Genomic DNA, 22422 nt, shown 5'->3' with positions numbered 1-22422 from the left:
TGTGAAGCTCAGAATCGTTGTTGGCAAGCGGGAGCACCTCGAAGAACCTTGCATTCCATTCTGACATTACTATAGGAGTGAGGCGTCGAAGTTGTGCCATGCCTACTAGATCGTTTGATGTCCGATCCGATGTTACATTCTCGGAGTTCTTTCAACAGGCTTTTGATTGTCAACCATCATAACAGGGTTGGAAGACAAGATCTATGACAATGTTCATTCAGTAGCACACATCCTCCCTCTTCTCAGGAAAAAAAAGTTTGAAGTGATGAGTTTTCACATCGTTTCCGTCATCACGAAAGCTTTCAGGAATTCAGGATGTATATTTCACATCGCTAAGAACTTCACCGATGTATACTGTTTCATATTTCAACTGTTCACTTGTACATGCGACTTTGAAAAATTTTTCCGCTGTAGGATACCCACGCAATCAGAACGGCGTTGAAATTATTGATCGGTTGAATGTCGTTCCATACATTAGAAACGGCAAGCTAATTATATGAAATGACATATCTAAGATGAATTTTGGACAAAATATTGCTATTAATAAACTGACATATATGCGTTCAACAGAGTAGCATCAGTGTTTGACTTTCATCTTGTTGTACATTCAATCCACCGTACTTTCACGGAAATACACACTCAAAGACTTGTTTGACTGTTGTTACTTGTTTTGATATAACATATCTACTAAGTTACTAGCCATCATTGGGCTTACATATCTTATTCTATAGATACAGTTGCGCATGTATGTGAACATCACTTTTATTAGGAACCAATTTGTGACCACTAGTCGCGATAGCAAGTGTACACCACCATTACTTAGAGCAAATATACGACCACCAGTCGAGTTAACAACATCAATAATACTTGCTAGGAACAAGTATACGACCACCAGTCGAGTGAACAACATCAATAGCAGTTACTATGAACAAGTATGCGACCACCAGTCGCGGTAGCAAGTGTACACCACCATTGCTTAGAACAAATATACGACCACCAGTCGAGCTTACAACATCAATAATACTTGCTAGGAACAAGTATACGACCACCAGTCGAGTGAACAACATCAATAGCAGTTACTATGAACAAGTATGCGACCACCAGTCGCGGTAGCAAGTGTACACCACCATTGCTTAGAACAAATATACGACCACCAGTCGAGCTTACAACATCAATAATACTTGCTAGGAACAAGTATACGACCACCAGTCGAGTGAACAACATCAATAGCAGTTACTATGAACAAGTATGCGACCACCAGCCGCGGTAGCAAGTGTACACCACCATTGCTAAGAACAAATATACGACCACTAGTCGAGCTTACAACATCAATAATACTTGCTAGGAACAAGTATACGACCACCAGTCGAGTTAATAACATCAATAGCAGCTACTATGAACAAGTAGGCGACCACCAGTCGCGGTAGCAAGTGTACACCACCATTGCATAGAACAAATATACGACCACCAGTCGAGCTTACAACACCAATATTACTTGCTAGGAACAAGTATACGACCACCAGTCGAGTGAACAACATCAATAGCAGTTACTATGAACAAGTATGCGACCACCAGCCGCGGTAGCAAGTGTACACCACCATTGCTAAGAACAAATATACGACCACTAGTCGAGCTTACAACATCAATAATACTTGCTAGGAACAAGTATACGACCACCAGTCGAGTTAATAACATCAATAGCAGCTATTATGAACAAGTAGGCGACCACCAGTCGCGGTAGCAAGTGTACACCACCATTGCATAGAACAAATATACGACCACCAGTCGAGCTTACAACACCAATATTACTTGCTAGGAACAAGTATACGACCACCAGTCGAGTTAATAACATCAATAGCAGTTACTATGAACAAGTATGCGACCACCAGTCGCGGTAGCAAGTGTACACCACCATTGCTGAGAACAAATATACGACCACTAGTCGAGCTTACAACATCAATAATACTTGCTAGGAACAAGTATACGACCACCAGTCGAGTTAATAACATCAATAGCAGTTACTATGAACAAGTATGCGACCACCAGTCGCGGTAGCAAGTGTACACCACCATTGCATAGAACAAATATACGACCACCAGTCGAGCTTACAACACCAATAATACTTGCTAGGAACAAGTATACGACCACCAGTCGAGTTAATAACATCAATAGCAGTTACTATGAACAAGTATGCGACCACCAGTCGCGGTAGCAAGTGTACACCACCATTGCTTAGAACAAATATACGACCACTAGTCGAGCTTACAACATCAATAATACTTGCTAGGAACAAGTATACGACCACCAGTCGAGTTAATAACATCAATAGCAGTTACTATGAACAAGTATGCGACCACCAGTCGCGGTAGCAAGTGTACACCACCATTGCATAGAACAAATATACGACCACCAGTCGAGCTTACAACACCAATAATACTTGCTAGGAACAAGTATACGACCACCAGTCGAGTTAATAACATCAATAGCAGTTACTATGAACAAGTATGCGACCACCAGTCGCGGTAGCAAGTGTACACCACCATTGCTTAGAACAAATATACGACCACTAGTCGAGCTTACAACATCAATAATACTTGCTAGGAACAAGTATACGACCACCAGTCGAGTTAATAACATCAATAGCAGTTACTATGAACAAGTATGCGACCACCAGTCGCGGTAGCAAGTGTACACCACCATTGCTTAGAACAAATATACGACCACTAGTCGAGCTTACAACATCAATAATACTTGCTAGGAACAAGTATACGACCACCAGTCGAGTTAATAACATCAATAGCAGTTACTATGAACAAGTATGCGACCACCAGTCGAGTTAATAACATATTCATTGCAACCATCCGTCGCGTTAAAGACAACCAAATACCAAACCAAATGCAACCACCAATCACGGCAATAATATTTTTTTTTAATTGCAACCACCAGTCACGTTAAGGACATTTTTTTTGCATTGCATACACCAATTGTGTTAAGGGCATTTTTTCATAGCAACCACCAGTCGCGTTAAGGATATTTTTTTATTATAATTTTTTTTAACATGGCATTTATTTAGAAATAATAATGCATTAAGTAGATTTGAATAGTTTGGATCTCACCGGTTATCGACACAAAATTCACAAATTTCACCGATTCAGTATGCTTCACACTTAACTTGTTTGTTAAACATTACGGGATACACAATGTACTGAAGCAAATAGGAAAGAAAACAATCATGTGCATTATAGGTCAAATTTGACCAAAACATCGATAATACTGAATCGCTTAAAATTCGATTCGTCCTTTGTATCGATTTTATTCAAATCGATTCGATTTCCTCACTCGTAAGCAAATTTACAAGAACAACGACTCAAAATAAGATCAAATCCCTTGTATTAGGATTTCATGTTGTTTCAACGTCAAAAAATCGATTAATTGGAACGAAAAATCTAATTTTGGAACACCAATTCAAAATCGCCCATGGTTAGGAATATTTGCACACACTTACATTCATTTTTCACTCTATTTTATTTTATTGAAATTATTTTGTTTTTATTTGAAAGCAGGAGCGATAAGATATAGAAATGTGTGTATCATCACAGAAGAAACGATGAAATGATCACATACAACCAAAGCGAAGTTTTATTATTATTTATATAGAAATTTGCACAGTTGATAAATGTTACGGGAGTTTTTTTTTCGATTGAAATTACTAATTGATAAGTTATACAAATTGATTTATATTCATGAAAACCACTAATAACTTTAACACTTCACTTCTCTTTTGCAAAATCACATTATTTTACAAATTATACTTAATTGTACGATATTTTTTATACACGTTTTGTACGGATATGTTCAATTGACTTCTGCAAAAAAAATAGTTCAGTTTCTAACGTTATTCTTTTTTCCGTTCAATCTATGCAGAAAATAGGTCCCTGATAAAAGCAGAATGCGCACTTCATAACTTAGATCAATCAGCTCGAAATGATCATAATCTTTGAATCGGATAAAATAGATGAAACACTTTCTATTACATTCAAATATTTCCATCGAAGCAATCTGTTTGAATTCAAATGCAAAACAAAATATTCACTTCAAAGCCTGCATCGCGCAACTCAAATAGTTGAGGTGATGCTGGTGTTCAATAAGAGCAACAACAAGAACAGAGAGAAACATTGCTGCTTCAGCGAGTAGTGAAGCGGCTAATGCATATTAATGTCATATTTCCTCTTCAATCAGTTTTCTATTATTCATAGAAAATACCACATTGTTGTTTACTTACAGATGCCTTTTTATCAGATTCAAACTTCACTCCACAATCACTCTGAATACATATTTTCACACGCGGTTTAAGAAGCACTCGACACAAACACATTTCCTAGTGGACACTCCCGCTTGCTATCGAATCCAGGCTCTCCAGGAAAAACGAAAATTTATTTAAAACTCCTGGCAGGATCGCCAAATGTGAAGCTCAGAATCGTTGTTGGCAAGCGGGAGCACCACGAAGAACCTTGCATTCCATTCTGACATTACTATAGGAGTGAGGCGTCGAAGTTGTGCCATGCCTACTAGATCGTTTGATGTCCGATCCGATGTTACATTCTCGGAGTTCTTTCAACAGGCTTTTGATTGTCAACCATCATAACAGGGTTGGAAGACAAGATCTATGACAATGTTCATTCAGTACCACACAGGTCTATACCCAGGTGATCTAGTATACGTAAAGCAGGTCGGTTTTCTCGGCGCTGGTTTTCTCCACAAAGTTAAAATCTGATTACACCTGGGTATAGACCCGCCTTGGTAGAGAATAGACTTTGTTAATCATATTTGGGAGAAAGCGAGTAACTTCAACAACATCAAAAACATGATAGGTACATACCATGAACATACTCACGAAAAAGCTAAAAATATACTACCACTATGGTTATAAAAGATTTAATTGTAAAATTTTTCTTCAGTCAAGCAAACGACACCAAACTAGTCAGTAAAAACTTAAAAGTGATTTTGTTTATTAAAATCTAAAGAGCTACGAAATCTCACCGAAAGCACCATAGATAAACTGAAAGCGGCTGGTTATGCTCCAATGTCTACATTGAATACAAATTTACGCATTTGTACGTCCTGCCGTTTAAACGTTGACAAACGGGCAATCTGTACATCATCGGTGGATCAGGTTGCAGGAAGTTCGAAAACAACAACAACTGAGGAATCACTAGATGCACCGACAACAACTGAGGAGCTACCAGAAGTACCAAGTGCAGATAGTCTTGCCACGGTACCATCAGCGACATCTGTTTCAATAAATCAATCAGAAGATGAGTGCATCCAGAAGGTCAACATCGAACGCTTCAACGAAGGGATAGCTGGAATAAAAGTGACTCCGATTAAATGGACGAAGATGGGTTACGTCAATTATCCCGAGAAAAAATACCGTGAAATCAACGAAGCTGTACGAAGAAACCTCTTCAAATTAGGACCTGAGGATGTGGAAAATACAGACTACGATGAGGTAATTATGAATATGAAGGAAAGGTTCTCGAATCTAGCCACGACAAGGAAAGAAAAAATATTGATTTTGTCGATGCTGCCAAGCTCGTGGTCTATTCAAGACGCCATTGATGAGTTCAAAACCAATAGAAATACAGCAAAAGAGGCAAAACAATTCAAAAATAACTGTCTTGCAACCAAAAATGCTAGGTCGAGTACTTCATTAACAGATGAGACAAAAGAAAAAATAATACAATATTTCAGTGATGCATTTTGAACTGAACGCGAGCCAAAAGTGAACTGAACGCGTTCTAATTTTGCACGAGAACCTAGTAAGCATTGAACTCTCGTGCAAGATTCTGCACCTGCTCAAGAACGGCCCGTTCACTTCAAAATGCACAATGAAGCTGAAAACACGAAAAACACTACATCATAACATATTGAATTCCAATCGTTACAAATATATGGCACCTTAAATGTTTCCTAACATCTTTGCAAAACTTTGCAACATTGAAATAAGTCGTGTGTCTCCCATGACGACAGTTTTCATTCCACGTTCAATTTTCAGCTCGCATGGGTTCAAATTTTTGAACTGCTCAATGTTCAAGACTACTTGATCCCCCGTTCAAAAGTTTGAACTGGAACGCAAACTGAACGCGTTCAAATGCAACACTGCAATATTTTGAAGACGATGAAGTAAGTAGAGCTATGCCTGGCCAAAAAGATTATGTATCTGTAAAAAAAGATGGAAAGCGTCAAGCAATCCAAAAACGATTAATGATGACTACTTTGAAAGAAGCGTATACACGCTTCAAGGAAATTAACGAAAATATTAAGGTAGGTTTTTCCTCATTTGCAAACCTTCGTCCAAGGCAATGCAAGCTTCTATCCAATTCAGGAACACATAATGTTTGTGTGTGCACAACACACGAAAATATTAACCTAATCTTACATAGTTTGAAAAGAATCAATTTATCAAAGGATATTAAAATGTTAACTGGTAGTCTTTTGTGTGAAAATACAACATCAAATTGCTATCTACGATCTTGTTCGGATTGTCCAGATTCTTCATCATTGGAAAATACTTTATTCGCTGAGTTTGAAGAAAATTATATTGATCAGTTATCATTTGAGCAATGGGTGACCACGGATAGGTGTGACCTAGAAACTATTGTAAAACCTGTAGATGAGTTTGTGTCATTTTTTTTTGCTTGAAATTAGAAAGTTTAATTCCTCACGACTTTATTAAAACAGAGCATTCCCGCTTTTTAAAAAATACGAAAAATACATTACAAGATGGTGAATTTTTAGTCATTTGTGATTTTTCTGAAAACTATAGCTTTGTATTGCAAGATGAAGTGCAGTCCCATCGCTGGAACGTACAACAAGCTACAATTCATCCATTCGTTATTTATTTCAATGGAAGTACGCAAATTGAACATTTTAGTTTTATTGTAATTTCCGAAGATTTAAGACAGTATCTGTAAATTTGTTCATTGCTAAAATGATTAACTTTTTACGCGTTGATAAGGATAAAGAAATCAGAAAGATATATTTCATGTCTGATGGAGCAGCATCGCAGTACAAAAACCGTAAGAATTTTTCGAGCCTATGTCAATTTAAATCAAAGTACGGAATTGATGCAGAATGACATTTCTTTGCTACGTCACATGGCAAAGGTCCTTGTGATGCTATTGGAGGAACCATAAAGCGCATGGCCACAAGAGCAAGTTTAGCCAAAGAACGTGAGCATCCAATTAAAACTGCAAAAGAACTATTTGATTGGGCGAATCGCAGAAAAGAAGAAGATTTAACAAAATTATCATTTTGTTTTACTACTACTGAAGAGTACGAATTAACGGCATCAGAGCTCAGCGAGCAATATAATAACGCGAAAACGATCCAAGGAACCCAAAAATTTCACTGTTTCATTCCATTGTCAGAAAATAAAATTAAAGCAAAACTATACTCGAACTGTACTGATAATGATGCAAAAATGTTCGATATTGTAAAAAAATTGAATAACAATAAATAAATAAATAAGTATTAATAAAATGTTTTCATGATCTCATAACGCATACCCAAATCCAAAACTTTTAAAGTTTATATATAACATTTAGAAGCTCATCGATGATACTCTAAAAAAAAATATCCTGGTAAAAAAAAAAAAATATTTTCGTGTAATCTGTTAATTCATTTTAATTTATACATATATACATATACATATAATATTTATACATATACATAATATTTATACATATAATATACATAATACTAATGAATACACGAAAACGACTTGTTTAATTCACGCAAGGCTCTTAACAATAAAATCAGCAACAAACTGCGGTTCCCGTAATAATTTACACCGAAAAAAAAAAAATTTGTTCTACTAAATGTGAAAATTGTGACATGTTTGAAATGTCATAACTTTTTTGTTTATTGGTTTACCATCACCAAATTTGTATGGTAGATAGCTAATATAATGGACCGTTTTCCCTCCTACGTTGGTATTCCGATAGGGTTTTGAGATATGTGAGTTTTTGTGTCAAAAAATATGTTTTTTAATGCAAAAAATTTTTTTTTACTGTGTGTATTTTTTTTGGAATCTTTATTTAGTTGTCTAACTTTGTTTCTTTAGTTGTCTAACAATCGAACGAACTGTTTTTGCTGTGCAGATTTTTGAATATTTTTGAACCATTTTCACATACACCCTTTTGAAAAGTTAGTCGTGACTCAACTTGAAGATTTGATATCGGAAAATGACGATTTAGATGGAACTGGAAAACTGTGCAAAGTTTCAGCTCAATAGAAAAAAATGAATTAAAAAATTTACCAAATTTTGGTGCTGTTGCTTGGAATCACTCATATTTTGAAAATAAATTTTCCATTTTTTATCAAGTAATTTTCATCAAGCATTACGTCCAAACTGGGACAGAGCTTCATTTGCAGCAAAATATTCTATGAGGAATTCTTAGGATTTTTTTAAAGGAACTATTGGATAAATCACAACAAACCTCCATTGAAAACTAGAATTCTAACTTGAAGGACTTTCCATGGAGAAGTTCTTGAAGGAACATCTGTTAGAATTACTGGCGGTATTCTAGGAGAAATCTCTACTGCTTCCTCTTCTTCTTGGTGGCGGCAGCGATGATGGCTTTGGCATCGGACGGCATCTTTTCTCGGTCGGTCGACGGTCAGTTTGATTTGAGCGAAATAAGACAAACGGTGAGGTCCTTCGCTTTCGATGTCTGTGCCTGAGGCTTGCGTCCTGGCCGATCTGTACGGTATATTCGTTCGATTTACGCGCTATGGCCTGTCGTATGTCGTAAAATTGGTCGTACGTATCTCGGTCGTTCTTTATTCTTTTTTGTCTTTGTCTTCGTTTTTAACTTGTCGATTCAAACGCACCTGATATTGTCTTGTATTCAATGCAAGCTTTTTTTTTTTATTAACATGATTACCCTGGAGGGATTGGTTCTGATTGTTATGGTTTTCTGAGCAGAAAATCACAACCGGTTTCGAAGTATAATCAACTAAACTGTAAATAAAACACTTGTTTCCCTCATTTGAATGCCGGCATTTAAATCATTAAATTATTAACATCTAACCATAAATGCTCTGGGTTCATCGCCAGCTTTTCAGGCGAATCCTGACCTGACCTTATACCCCTCATAACCCCCACCTCCGTAGCACTTATGAGGGCGTCGCTGAGTCGGTGGTCTCTCATTAAGTAAGTGCTGCATCAACAATTCCTTCCCCTATCCCAAGTTACGGTAAAGATGGGCGTGGCCAGGAATAGCAATATTCGTGATTTTGGTAATGTTGTTTAAGATTGGGCCAAGTTTTACTCCCGAGCCTTGTTCCTGAAAGGGGTCTGGATGAGATTATAAAATGACACATTAGTATTGCTAGTATTCAATCTACGAAGCATACCGTAACTACGCTAACACTAACGCTAGCGTCAACTGTTAGCATCTAAGAACGATGTATCAGGAGTCATATTGAGATACGTCCACCATTATTTTGCAATTTCTAAAAACTATTGTATCGATTGAATCATTTGAATCGTTATAAAAAAGCGTTGCGTAATAAGCCTTTGCGTAAGGACTGTGAAAAATCAAACTTGAAAAATTCAAAATACTATATTGCTAATAAAGCTACAAATAGGAGTAATTTGAATTTAATTCATCAAAAAAGAATTCTGTTTCAACTCAAATGTTACATTGCTTGTAAGCTTCAAAGGAAAAATAATAAAAAAAAAATCATCCCCTTTTGTAAGATATTGTCGGACTTTTCCCGGAACACGTAAAAAAATTTGCGCACACTATTTTTATCTGTATTTTTGACAAGTTCATCCCATTTAGTTTACAGTTCATCGATATTTTGGCGATACTTTCATTCGCTCTTAGCTTCCGCTTCATTATAGTCTAAAATCTCTTTTTTGGGCTGAGTTGGGATCAATTACGTTCACCTATCATGAAAAAAATCCTTAAACTTCGTCATCAGTTGATCAAACAACTTCATGGTACGGAATTTGGCCACATTTCTTCAATTTAGGTTCCCTACTTGGTTGTCTGCAGACATTGTATGATCAGAGGCTTCTATATCTGAAGTCGAATTCATTGCACGGCACTTCACGGCAGCACAGAACTTTTTGCCCGAATCGCGGTCTGAAACGTTTGGATTTGAATCAATGGTCCTGACTTTAATTCACAGCTGACGGTGCACATTAACTGCCTGACGCTTCCTTTGTGGCTTGCGATCTGAAAAAATAGTTACTTCGTACTTATTCAGTACTAGTCACACAGTATTTATAGGAAAACCTAACACTTTTACAATTTCTATTCCTGATCAAGACGGTTTTGTCAAATTTTTGAGCGCAATTATTTCCCTTCTCCATGTTGAATTTCTCAGAAGTGCGTTCGAATTAAGCTGCAAAAAAAAATCATGTGATGTTATTATTGTTACACAGCACACATGGACGGTTCAGCTTCTTAATTTGACTGCTAGAGTCGTTGTAAGAACCAAAGATGCTTGCTCTAATTCTAAGTGGGCCACACCTTATTATCGAAGATAAACAAAACTATGACGAGCTTTGTAGACACGCTATAAAGAAATGGCTATAAATTTTGTCTATAAATTTTATAGACATATTTTTGAGACTCTTCCATATTAAACAGAACAAAGTTTATTGATGCATTGGTATTAAAGTAACTGTTGTTTGAATTTTAAAAATCCAGTTCGTCACAGTTCTTAACTGAAATCAGTTGCGTAATGACATGTTCCGTTCATGAAACTATGCCATTTCACCATAGATAGACATTATAGGTTGTTTTCATCACTTCAATGAGAAAGATTAAAACAATGTTTTTTTAATGTATTAAATCAAAAGATGGGAGCCAAAAAAGTGACTAGGTAAAAGTTACGTTATATCGAGGTTACGCTACATCGAGGTATGACTGTATATTCAATCCAATATGCGGTTTCAGAAGGGATGCCAAACGTTACAACCACCACTGTTGAGAGTTGTTCATTAAGTTTAATTAATTTCACTCGCAGCCCTTCGAGATGAGAAATTGAACGAGTTCAATTAATTCTGGTAGTTCATAATTTTATGCAGCCATGTTGAATTAATGCGATTAAAAATGGAAGTTGGGTAGACTTATTCAAACGGTAATCATTATCCTAGACATCGTCACCGCGCCGCCGACGTAACTAATTGACGAAGAGGAGGAAGAATAAGTGAACGTTTTTGCATTTCTCACCTTGTGTTTACTTAAGCCTACGCACCTACAAACCCATCCCATCATAGCCCCCTGTAATTAATAATTAATGAGCAAATTAAATATTAATATTACCCACCAGCCCAAGTGAACGCAGTGTATTGGAAGAAGCGACGACTGCCAGCTTGGAATCGCCATTTTGACTGATGGAAGCCATTTTTACCTCCAGCACTCGCGGGGTATACAATTGAGATTAATTATGCTCTCATTACGTCGATAAACGGCCACTGCATCGAAGGTTGGTGCCGCTCTGAACAGCATAATTGTTGGTGATAATGAGCGAACGAAGAGGCTTCCGAACGAACGAACGCACGAAATAAACCGTGCAGCTATGCAATGCATCATAAAACCTAAACTTCTCGCTTACAATGGGTATATTGTTTGCTAATTTGTCCATTATGGGCGTTGGTCGATGTGCCCTCGGCTGGAAAATTACAAGCGAGCCTGAATGAGGTGTTTAGTTTTTCCAGGAATCGTGTTACAGTGGAAAGCTTGCAGTTGTGGTTACTGACAAGAGCAAAAACGATGAATTTGCCGTGTTCGAAACCCCTTTGTACATAGGTGAGCAATGCTTCGTATCTACTGGCCGGTTGGATCGAGACCTTCAACTTTCAACAAACGAATGGCATTTTTTTGCTGTGAAGCAGTGTAAAGCAGTGGAAAACGCATCCTAATAACTAAAACTTTATTTTACAGCAAGCTTTTTGCACAACAAAACTATATGATAAGATATACCTCGAAGCTACGAGTGATTTTAGTCTTTGGGGAATGGACCTCATTCACAATGCCGTAAAAACTTAGGTTTTTTCGTATTTCTCACTAAAACATCATGCCGACACGAATGCACCCCCTGCTGGTGTAAAGTGTCCTAAATACACAAACAACCAAAAACATCATGAAGTCTAAGTTAAACTTGAAGTGTATGTATGTAACACAGAGAAGCAAAAATAACCTTTTTGCGTGTCTCAGAGGGGGCATTCCTTAGCCAAGTGGTTAGAGTCCGCGGCTACAAAGCAAAGCCATGTCATATTCTAAAATAAAAATTTTAATGTAAAAGATTATTGTGTCAAACAAAATTGTCACAGACAGCATTTATAATACCCCAACGAAAAATACATATATATGAAAATATGTACTTGCCTGGAAAAATATTGTGCTTTTCGTTATCAAAGTCATGTCCATATTTTCTGGGACACCCTTTATGCCTACTTGTTTCATGTTTTTTTGACCGCGGGACAAATATGCATAGAACGGCAGCACATCTCTCGTGCTAAAAAGAATCGGGCATATTTCGTCTGCGACTCTGTCGAATTCGATAGAAAGTATTTCGTTGAAATTTAGTTATTTTGAGCAAAGTTGTACCAAGTTGTGAAAACTTAAAACCATTTAATGATGATGGAATCTCATGCTTCTCAACTTACCCGCTCATACTGGTAGAAGGGTCGACTGGGTCCGGCGCGGCCGTACAGGTAAGGGTAGTATGCTCCGTACATAACTTCCGGGCAGGACACTGCCATTGTCGCGATCCGAACGGAACCGAGCAACCGAACTGAGCCTGCTAAGCTTCAGTTGGTTGCAGGGGGCTGGCACACCCTTTCTCTCACGTGGACACTACCACTACACTACTGAGACCTAGAGTCCTGGGAGACCCTCACACTCACCGGTCACACTTTTTTTCCGTTCCCAACCGAACACAGCTGTCACCGATTCTGGGTCTCTCCCGCTTCAAATCACTCAAATCACGCCTTCCACAGAGTGACGTTGTTGGCAGTTTTATTTATTCACACTTTTCTGCACACTACTCATAAAGCTGCTGGCGGGCAGCCGTAAAGACACACTGACGATCCATAAAGCAAATATAGTGCAGGGCCGAGAGTTTGAAAAACGAGTTCTGATTTTAAATTTTAAATCGCTTCTTCATGTTCTCCCATCACTACCAACTGCGGCTTCTGCGGACATACGATGGCAAGCAAGAGGCAGGGTTCTCGGCGTCGGTTCGTTAATTTCTGCTCGTTTTTCTTGACGCTGCTCGCCTTCTGTCTGACGGGTTCACTAAAATGCAGCGAGCGAATCACGCGTGTTCTCACAACTCTATATTATTTCTTTTCTTGATTAATGAAGCACTGGTAGGACTTTTTGTTTCGCCTAATAAGAAATGATTAATTTAAACACTTTTTTTGGGGGGAAGGCGTTCTTCTGGCTTCCAGATCAGCGCACTCACTTGCTCGAGGTTCCAGCTTCACTGAGCTGAAGTTACAGAAATCTGAAAAAAATATAGAAGTTGTTTGTAAATTGCACTCGATTCTAATCTCCGGTCCGGGATCACTTGTTTCCACCTGCAATGAATGAAGCGCCATGTCCTCACTGTAATTGGCCAAACGGAAGATCGATGAGTGATGATCTAACAATGTTAGCTTAAGATACATTGGCGTAGCTATGATTTTTTCATTGGAGGGGGCTTAGAGGGTATCCAGAAACATTCGGTTTCAAAACACGGCGAGTTCGGGCACGTTGCGAGTGAGTTGTGCGCTGCCCGGTTTGGTGGCGGTGCGACAATAATTTCCGTCGCAGAAATCACGATTTTTGAGGATTAACATAGTTTTTGTGGACTAACGGCTCCCCCAAATCAGCGCGATTTTTTACGGCGATAGCGACAAACAATCGCCGCGATTTCGCTGATGTTTTGCTGGTGTAGTGAATTGTATCCCTGAGGTAGTGCGAAATATGTTTTAATGACGACTTTCTTCGGAAGGGAAGTTAAACCGTTGGTCCCGAGATGAACTACACAGTTCGAACGAAAGGTGTAATTTCCTGAGACATATATTGCACATAACTGGAGCTTGGAATATCATGGACAATGTCATTGTCAATGTCATTGGACATTTACATTATATGTCATGTAAACTTCAATTGGTCGGTGTTCAGACAGACTGAACCAAGTGCTTTTTCATGGTTTCAGCAAAACAAACCACAGGCATTCGAAATGTAGAAATATTTGCATCATTTGCTGTAATAATGTAACTTATCTATTTGATGACACATCTGTATCAAAACAGCATCGGAAAAATCAAAATTGATGGAGTTCTTAACGTATCTTTTGAACTCCAAAATATCATCTAGTCCGGTCTGTCTGAACACCGACCAATTATATGTCATGTAATCCAGCAGGATCCTGTGTAATTACATGACATATAACAAATTTTTACATTATTTCAGACTTGAATTTACATGACGTCATGTTTACATCGCATAAATGAAGTTTACATGACGTGTGATCTTTATTATTTTTAACTGTGTAGCCCAGGACTAATAATCTCGTTAACAAAGATAAAAATGAAATAGTGAAGGAATTTCAGAAGATTTATTATTGTTTTTTCAAATTTATTTCCAGGAACTCCTTCATTTTTTTTTGCTCGAAAGTGCTTCACGAATTCAGCAGAAAAATTTGAAAATTCACAGGTTTTCCACAGGTTGCACATTCTGAAGCTTTGCTAAGCTTCTTCCTTACGTTTTCCCCGATTTAGAATATGAATATCTCTAACAAATCTCCCACAAATGCCTCAACAATTTTATGAGGGGTTAACCAGAGCTAGGGACGGACCTGGTGTAGTGGTTAGAACACAGGCCAAGGACTTGGGATCGAATCTCATCCCCGACATAGTCACGAAAAATTTCAGTGATGACTTCCTTAAAATAAAGGGAAATAAAGCCGTTGGTCCAGAAGATGAACTAGCCTGGGGCTGAAAATCTCGTTAATAAAAATAGAAAAAAAAAAATCCACCAAAACAGTTTGATAGATTTGTCCAGGAATTATCGAAGTGATATGTCTACAAAATATTCCTCAATAATCTTACAGAATTTTTTTATAGCAATCTTGCACTGAATGGCTCTATATCGTTAGGCCGAATGCCGTTAGAGACCGAAAAGAGTGTTAGGCCGAAAGGTTCATAAGGCAGAAATTGTTAATCGATTGTTACTTCTGATGGGTCGTAAATCCGAATTAATGTTTAAAGTTTATTAGGAGTTTTTTTACCAAAATTTTGGTCTAGTAACCTTCGATATTGGTCATATCGACATACGGAGAGAAAATTGAGAACGAAAAATCAACAGAAACACATCGAGATATGGAGATATCGAGATAAGGAGGATATCGAGATATGGAGAGTGAAAATGTATGCAGACTGAAGGGACTTATGAAATCATCGACATAGGGAGAGATATCGAGATGTAGAACATCGAGATGTGGAAAGTCGACTGTAAATGTGTCATGTGAATCAGTAGTTTGTATTTTTTTTTCACCTTAAGGTGAAGATGAATCGAAGCCAAACCTCAAAATTTTAAGAGCACGAATCTGGAGAACCGAACATCCGTTTAAGCTGAAAACTTAATCGATTGGTCACGAGCTGGTGGTGTCTAATCGATTAAGTTTTCAGCTCAAACGGGTGTTATGTTCTCCAGATTCGTGCTCTTGAAAATTTTAGGTTTGGCTTCGATTCATCGTCACATTAAATAGTTAAATGTTATATCAGCCATTTCGGCCTAACAACCTTTACGGTCTAACGGCATTAGGCCTAATAGTCTTCGGCCCAACGACCTGCTCCCGCAATAGATTTGTTTCATTGCGTTACTCCAATGTTATCTTTATGTATTGATCTTTCAATTCACTCAGTGGGAGGAATCACTTTATTATTCTAGAAATTATAAAAAATCAGCAAAAAATTCTTTCAAATATTTCACTGAAATGTTTCCAGAGGTTTTTCTAGGATTTTTTTCAGAAATTCCACAAGAGATTTATCCAATATATTTTCAATGGATTTTTCTCAAAAAGTCATTGACGATGCTTCTGAAATTAAACGGCACTTCTTTTTAAAAACAAAATCAAGTTTATTACAGAACTTCATGAGAAAATACCGTAAAACGGGGTTTCTTTGATAATGCGAGTAACTCTGATAGTGAGGAACTTACAACATTTTCAACAAAATAACATAATTTCTGTTAATCAGTAAAGCAAAACGAATGCAAACGTAAAGAGTATCATGACACTTCATGTTAGAGCTATTTACATTGGAATCGATAACATATGAAGCTTTATATTCGAATATTAAAATTCGATGAGATTTTAGTATTTTTGAAACACTTATAACCAATCTGTTCTATGATCATTATTTGATAAACATTTTAAGAGTTCGTCTGATATCCCTGATGGGCTAGATATAGCAGAACATGAATCCTGCCTCAAATGTCTTAATAGAAATCATTTTTACAAATTGGAGGCAGTTTTTATAATCAAAGTAAAAAATTTCCATATGATGGTAAACGCCCAAATGTGTGCAATGCCCTATTTGCTCTAAGTAATTTATTCAATTTTGTTAGAAGAAAACATTCGATTTATGTTGAATTGTAATGTAAAATGTAAAAGTGATTATCAATCGATGTAAAAAAGTGATTTTCAATCGATAACGTTTCAGAAATATTTTGTTATACCAATTCATGCGGACTTATAATGGTGTTTTTTATGTATATTTAACCTTAAAACATTCTCCAATCAATTACATTACATACCCATTATTATAGTTACCTCAAACCGAAATCCTACCTTCAATTATATGGAAAATGATCAATCCAATCAATCGTTATGCAGTCTATCAACTGTAATCGATAACTGAGATACCAGTACTTGTTTTAAAAATATAAAATGAAATACTTTTGTATTTTACGTGCAGCTCGAACGCGAGTACGACCGCTGCCCAAACCACGACGTCAAGATCATCATAGGAGATTTGAACGCTCAGGTTGGTCAGGAGGAGGAGTTCAGACCAACGATTGGAAAGTTCAGCGCCCACCGGCTGACGAACGAGAACGGCCTACGACTGATAGATTTTGCCGCCTCCAAGAGCATGGCCATTCGTAGCACCTATTTCCAGCACAGCCTCCCGTATCGGTACACCTGGAGATCACCTCAGCAGACAGAATCGCAAATCGACCACGTTTTGATCGATGGACGGCACTTCTCCGACATAACCGACGTCAGAACCTATCGTGGCGCTAACATTGACTCCGACCACTACCTGGTGATAGTGAAACTGCGCCCCCGTCATCAATGATGTACGGTACCGACGCCCGCCTCGGTACAATCTCGAGCGGCTGAAACAACCGGATGTCGCCAATGCGTACACGCAACATCTTGAGGCAGCGTTGCCGGATGAGGGCGAGCTCGATAGGGCCCCTCTTGAGGACTGCTGGAGGACAGTCAAAGCAGCCATTAACGACGCTGCCGAAAGTGTTGTCGGATATGTGGAACGGAGCTCAAGAAACGATTGGTTCGACGAGGAGTGCCAGGAGGTTTTAGAGGAGAAGAATGCAGCGCGGGCTGCAATGCTGCAGCATGGTACGCGGCAAAACGTGGAACGATACAGACTGAAGCGGAATCAGAAAACCCCCCTATTCCGGAACAAAAGGCGCCGCCTGGAAGAGGTGGAATGCCAAGAGATGGAGTTGCTGTACCGTTCTCAAGAAACGCGGAAGTTCTATCAGAAGCTCAACACATCCCGCAAAGGCTTCGTGCCGCGTGCTGAGATGTGCCGGGATAAGGATGGGAGCATCTTGACGGACGGACGCGAGGTGATCGAAAGGTGGAAGCAGCAATACGATGAACACCTGAATGGCGCAGAGAACACAGGCACAGAAGGTCAGGACAGCGAAAGCGATGGCTACGTCAGCACAGCGGACAGCGGAAATCAACCAGCTCCCACGATGGGGGAAGTTAAGGATGCCATTCAACAGCTCAAGAACAACAAAGCCGCTGGCAAGGATGGTATCGGAGCCGAACTCATCAAGATGGGCCCGGACAGGTTGGCCGCTTGTCTGCATCGGCTGATAGACAGAATCTGGGAAACGGAACAGCTACCGGAGGAGTGGAAGCAAGGCGTTATATGCCCTATCTACAAAAAGGGCGACAAACTGGAGTGTGAAAATTATCGTGCAATCACCATCCTAAACGCCGCCTATAAAGTGCTATCCTAGATTCTCTTCCGTCGTCTATCACCTATAGCAAACGAGTTCGTGGGAAGTTATCAAGCAGGTTTCATCGACGGCCGCTCGACAACGGACCAGATCTTTTCCGTGCGACAAAATCCTCCAGAAATGCCGTGAGTACCAGGTCCCTACGCACCATTGGTTCATCGATTTCAAGGCGGCATACGATAGTATCGACCGCATAGAGCTATGGAACATCATGGACGAGAACAGCTTTCCCGGGAAGCTCACAAGATTGATCAGAGCAACGATGGACGGTGTGCAAAACTGCGTGAAGATCTCGGGCGAACACTCCAGTTCGTTCGAGTCTCGGCGGGGACTACGACAGGGCGACGGACTTTCGTGCCTGTTGTTCAATATTGCGCTTGAAGGTGTCATGCGGAGAGCCGGACTTAACAGTCGAGGCACGATTTTCACGAGATCCGGACAATTTGTTTGTTTCGCGGACGACATGGATATTATTGGGAGAAAATTTGAAACGGTGGCAGATTTGTTCACCCGCCTGAAACGCGAAGCAACAAGAGTCGGGCTAATGGTGAATGCGTCGAAAATAAAGTAGAGTAAAGTGGGGCAAAAGTTCGAGTGGGGTAAAAGTTTCTTTTTAAGATTTCTAGCTCAATTCAAAACAAAGCTTATAAATGTCATGGTGGTTCGAATGCTATTCAAGTAAGAGACTTTCACTCCAAATATCATAAAAATCGATTGAGATTTGGAAAAGTTATGGCTATTTGTTGTATTTCGACGTAAATATTGTAATATTTGGTCAAACTTTCGATGCATGGAACCAAATGAAGATAAAATATTTTTCAATATTTTATGTAAGGGCGTTTCTAGGTCTATCATAAGGATGCTTTGACTTGTATTAGTTTTTCCATAAATAGTTGGAATCAATTTTTGGCCCATAGCGGGGCAAAAGTTCGAATCATCGGGGCAAAAGTTCGACCCATGTATAAAATCACGGATAAATTTGCAAATTGCCCAAAAACCCACATACTATCTTCAAATTTAGTTAAATTTGTCTGATCGTGTGAAAATTGTCACCAAAATTTTACATTTCCACTTAGTTTTGCGAAAAACTGCTATTTTTGAGTATATTACAATTAACTCGGTTTTGGGCAATTTTTTGATGAAAATTTAGTATGTATTTTTCGTTAAACTTAAGTTTACGGCTGGTATAAAGTATGCCTGTCATAAAAGAATCAATATTTTGTGTTTTAGCCAGCGAACTTTTGCCCCACACTAGATTCGAACTCTTGCCCCACCGGTGGGGCAAAAGTTCGAATAAGACAATCAATTTTGAAACTGTTATAACTAAAAATGAGTAAATATTTTGACACAAGTTTGTTCAGCAAAATTATAGCCAATATGTTGAAGGTTCACTGTATGGTATTTGTTTTGTTAAATCTGCTATTGTTTTCCTGGAAACTTTGATTATACCACTAAGGTCGAACTTTTGCCCCACCTTACTCTACATGCTGGTTGGCGGAACTGAGCGCGACAAGGCCCGCCTAGGAAGCAGTGTTACGATAGACGGGGATACCTTCGAGGTGGTGGACGAGTTCGTCTACCTCGGATCCTTGTTGACGGCTGACAACAATGTTAGTCGGGAAATACGAAGGCGCATCATCAGCGGAAGAAACTGCGGTCAAGAAAGATTCACCCCCGCACCAAATGCACGATGTACAAAACGCTCATAAGACCGGTAGTCCTCTATGGGCATGAGGCGTGGACTATGCTCGAGGAGGACTTGCAAGCTCTTGGGGTTTTTGAACGCCGAGTGCTAAGGACGATCTTCGGCGGCGTGCAGGAGAACGGCGTGTGGCGGCGAAGGATGAACCACGAGCTCACTCAACTCTACGGCGAACCCAGTATCGTGAAGGTAGCTAAAGCTGGAAGGATACGCTGGGCAGGGCATGTTGCAAGAATGCCGGACAACAACCCTGTAAAGATGGTGTACGCCACGAATCCAGTCGGAACAAGAAGGCGTGGGGCGCAGCGAACTAGGTGGATTGACCAGGTACATCAGGACCTGGAGAGCGTGGGTCACAGTCGAGGATGGAGAGAAGCGGCCATGAACCGAGGGAATTAGCGAAATATTGTTGGCGAGGCTTTATCACGATAATTGATGTAAAGCCAAATAAGTAAGTACTTTTGTATTGAATGCAGAAATATGCAGATTTTCTCCCAAAAATCTATCAAAGTTACCCCGTTTTACGGTACTTCAGAAACTTAAGAAAATTTTATGTTGTGTAGCGTTTTCTGGAAAAGCATCTAAAATAACCTCTTGCAGAATTTAGAGGACAATTTTCTTAAATTACTATTGAAGCTTTTGAAAGAAGTACTTTCGCAGTTTTTGACAGAGGATTTAATGGCAAAATGTTTGCCAGAATAATTGCAGGTTCTCCACAAAATTTCTGAAAGCTCTTCTGCCATTTCACGCATATTTATCTCGCATTAGGTAGAGCCCTTTAACCACTGCTTCCATTTTTTAGGAATATTGTAGTATAACCCTGATTCATATGAGTAGTATGACCCATATTTTATTTGGTGCTCATCAAATATCCTTTGACAATTGAGATGTGATAGACATTGGTAAAATGGCAACTATGGCAAAAAAAGCTCTCAGTTAATAACTGTGGAAGTGCTCATAAGAACACTAAGCTAAGAAGCAGGCTTTGTCCCAGTTAGGACGTCACGCCAGAAAGAAGCAGAAGACTCCAAATTTATATTTTATCTGGATCAGAAGATAAGAACTTATTTGAAATCTTCAATTTTATTTGCTCATTAGCGGCACCAAACGACTTTTTTTAACCTTCCAGTCGTCGCGCGGTTTGCCACCGTCAGAACCACCACGCTGCAGTTGTGAACGAGAAACGAGGTTTTTTCGACACTGTTGTACAAAATACAACAGCACGACGACTGAAGTGTTAAATAAAATGTGTGCCTTCCGGATTTCCATGACCTAGCGGCAATACTAAACATGCATACTAGCGCCACCTAACGGCAACATTCTGAACCAAACTATCTATTTCCCGAACGTTCTTGACATTCCGAGCAACTTTGCCGAAGACTTCAACTCTCTGTCTTATGTGGATCACAAGATAGAACGCCACCTAGCGGCAAGATTTCTAAACAAACTGTTTGCCTTCCAGGTGTCCTTGATCCGTTGAAAAACTTTGCTAAATACCACTATTTTGCAAATCATAAGGATATCGAAATGACATCATGTGGCGATGTCCCTTCTATAGCCTGATTTGCTATTGAAAAGGAATCGCTAAAGAAATTTCTCGCCGATTCGTTGCAGAAATTTTCTACAGCTACTCACGTTTATTTCGTTCAATAAACTTTGAATGGTTCGTCACTTCGACATTATTTTCTATTATTTGGAAATTGGTCATATCAATTGAAATTTTATTTATAGGTATTTTATCTAACAAATAATTGTCTAATCGTCTTATGAACCCTGTGCATCTTCACTGACTTCGGTCAATCACGGAATAGCAACCATTGATATGTGTAGTCAGGCTAAGCTAAGTTAAGTTTTTACTTATTCGCCTTGTGTAATTTGCTCTCTGGAATAATCTCCCGGATCACTTGTTCCCACCTGCAAGAATGGATCACCGTGTCTTTGCAGTAATTAGCCAGACGGAAGATCGACAAGTGCCGAGCCAAACATAACTCATTCTTTTTCTCATAAATAGAACAATTAAACTCACATAAAACCAATTCACCAGTTCAGCTGCGTTCTTGTATATGCTAATTAGTGCGGGATCCGCAATCATGTTTCATGGCTTTCTTAATGGCAGAGGAATCTCGGTGAAAGAAATTGTTGAATTTTCATTCGGAGTTGTGGCAAACAAACAGCAACAAAAAAAAGTCTGCAACACGGTAGCAGAAAACAAAAACGCGCGACATTCGACGAGGAGGAAAAACAGTTTCCAGACAACGCTTTGTGCCATAAGCTATAGAGTTCGAGAAGCTTGTACGTATAGGAAGAGGCGCATATTACACAGCAATTACAAGAGCCAGAGCCAGCGTGGAACGGTTTGTAGCAAAGATAGTGTCTTGTTTTGAACGGAAATCGGAAGGCGACTGGAGGTGAATACTAATTAGCAGT

The 22422-nt window shown here is 39.0% G+C and overlaps 1 protein-coding gene across 3 annotated transcripts in view; it reads right to left on the bottom strand.

The window, feature by feature from the left end:
• Positions 1-22422, bottom strand: part of LOC5573506 (protein vestigial) — a 159194-nt gene that overhangs the window by 126242 nt on the left and 10530 nt on the right. For 2 of the 3 annotated variants that reach the window (XM_001654590.2, XM_021846553.1), the window contains exon 2: positions 12692-13533. In XM_001654590.2, coding sequence (XP_001654640.2) covers positions 12692-12787 — 96 coding nt within the window. In that variant the 5' untranslated portion in view covers positions 12788-13533. Of the gene's footprint in view, positions 1-12691; positions 13534-13606; positions 13671-22422 lie in introns of those variants that run through there. The other variant, XM_021846554.1, reaches the window with a different exon arrangement.

Source organism: Aedes aegypti, chromosome 2 (genome assembly GCF_002204515.2).
Source record: "Aedes aegypti strain LVP_AGWG chromosome 2, AaegL5.0 Primary Assembly, whole genome shotgun sequence".
Classification (NCBI taxonomy): Eukaryota; Metazoa; Arthropoda; class Insecta; order Diptera; family Culicidae; genus Aedes; species Aedes aegypti.
The sequence above is the reverse complement of the archived record's forward strand: the minus strand, read 5'-3'. Positions and strand labels throughout refer to the sequence as shown.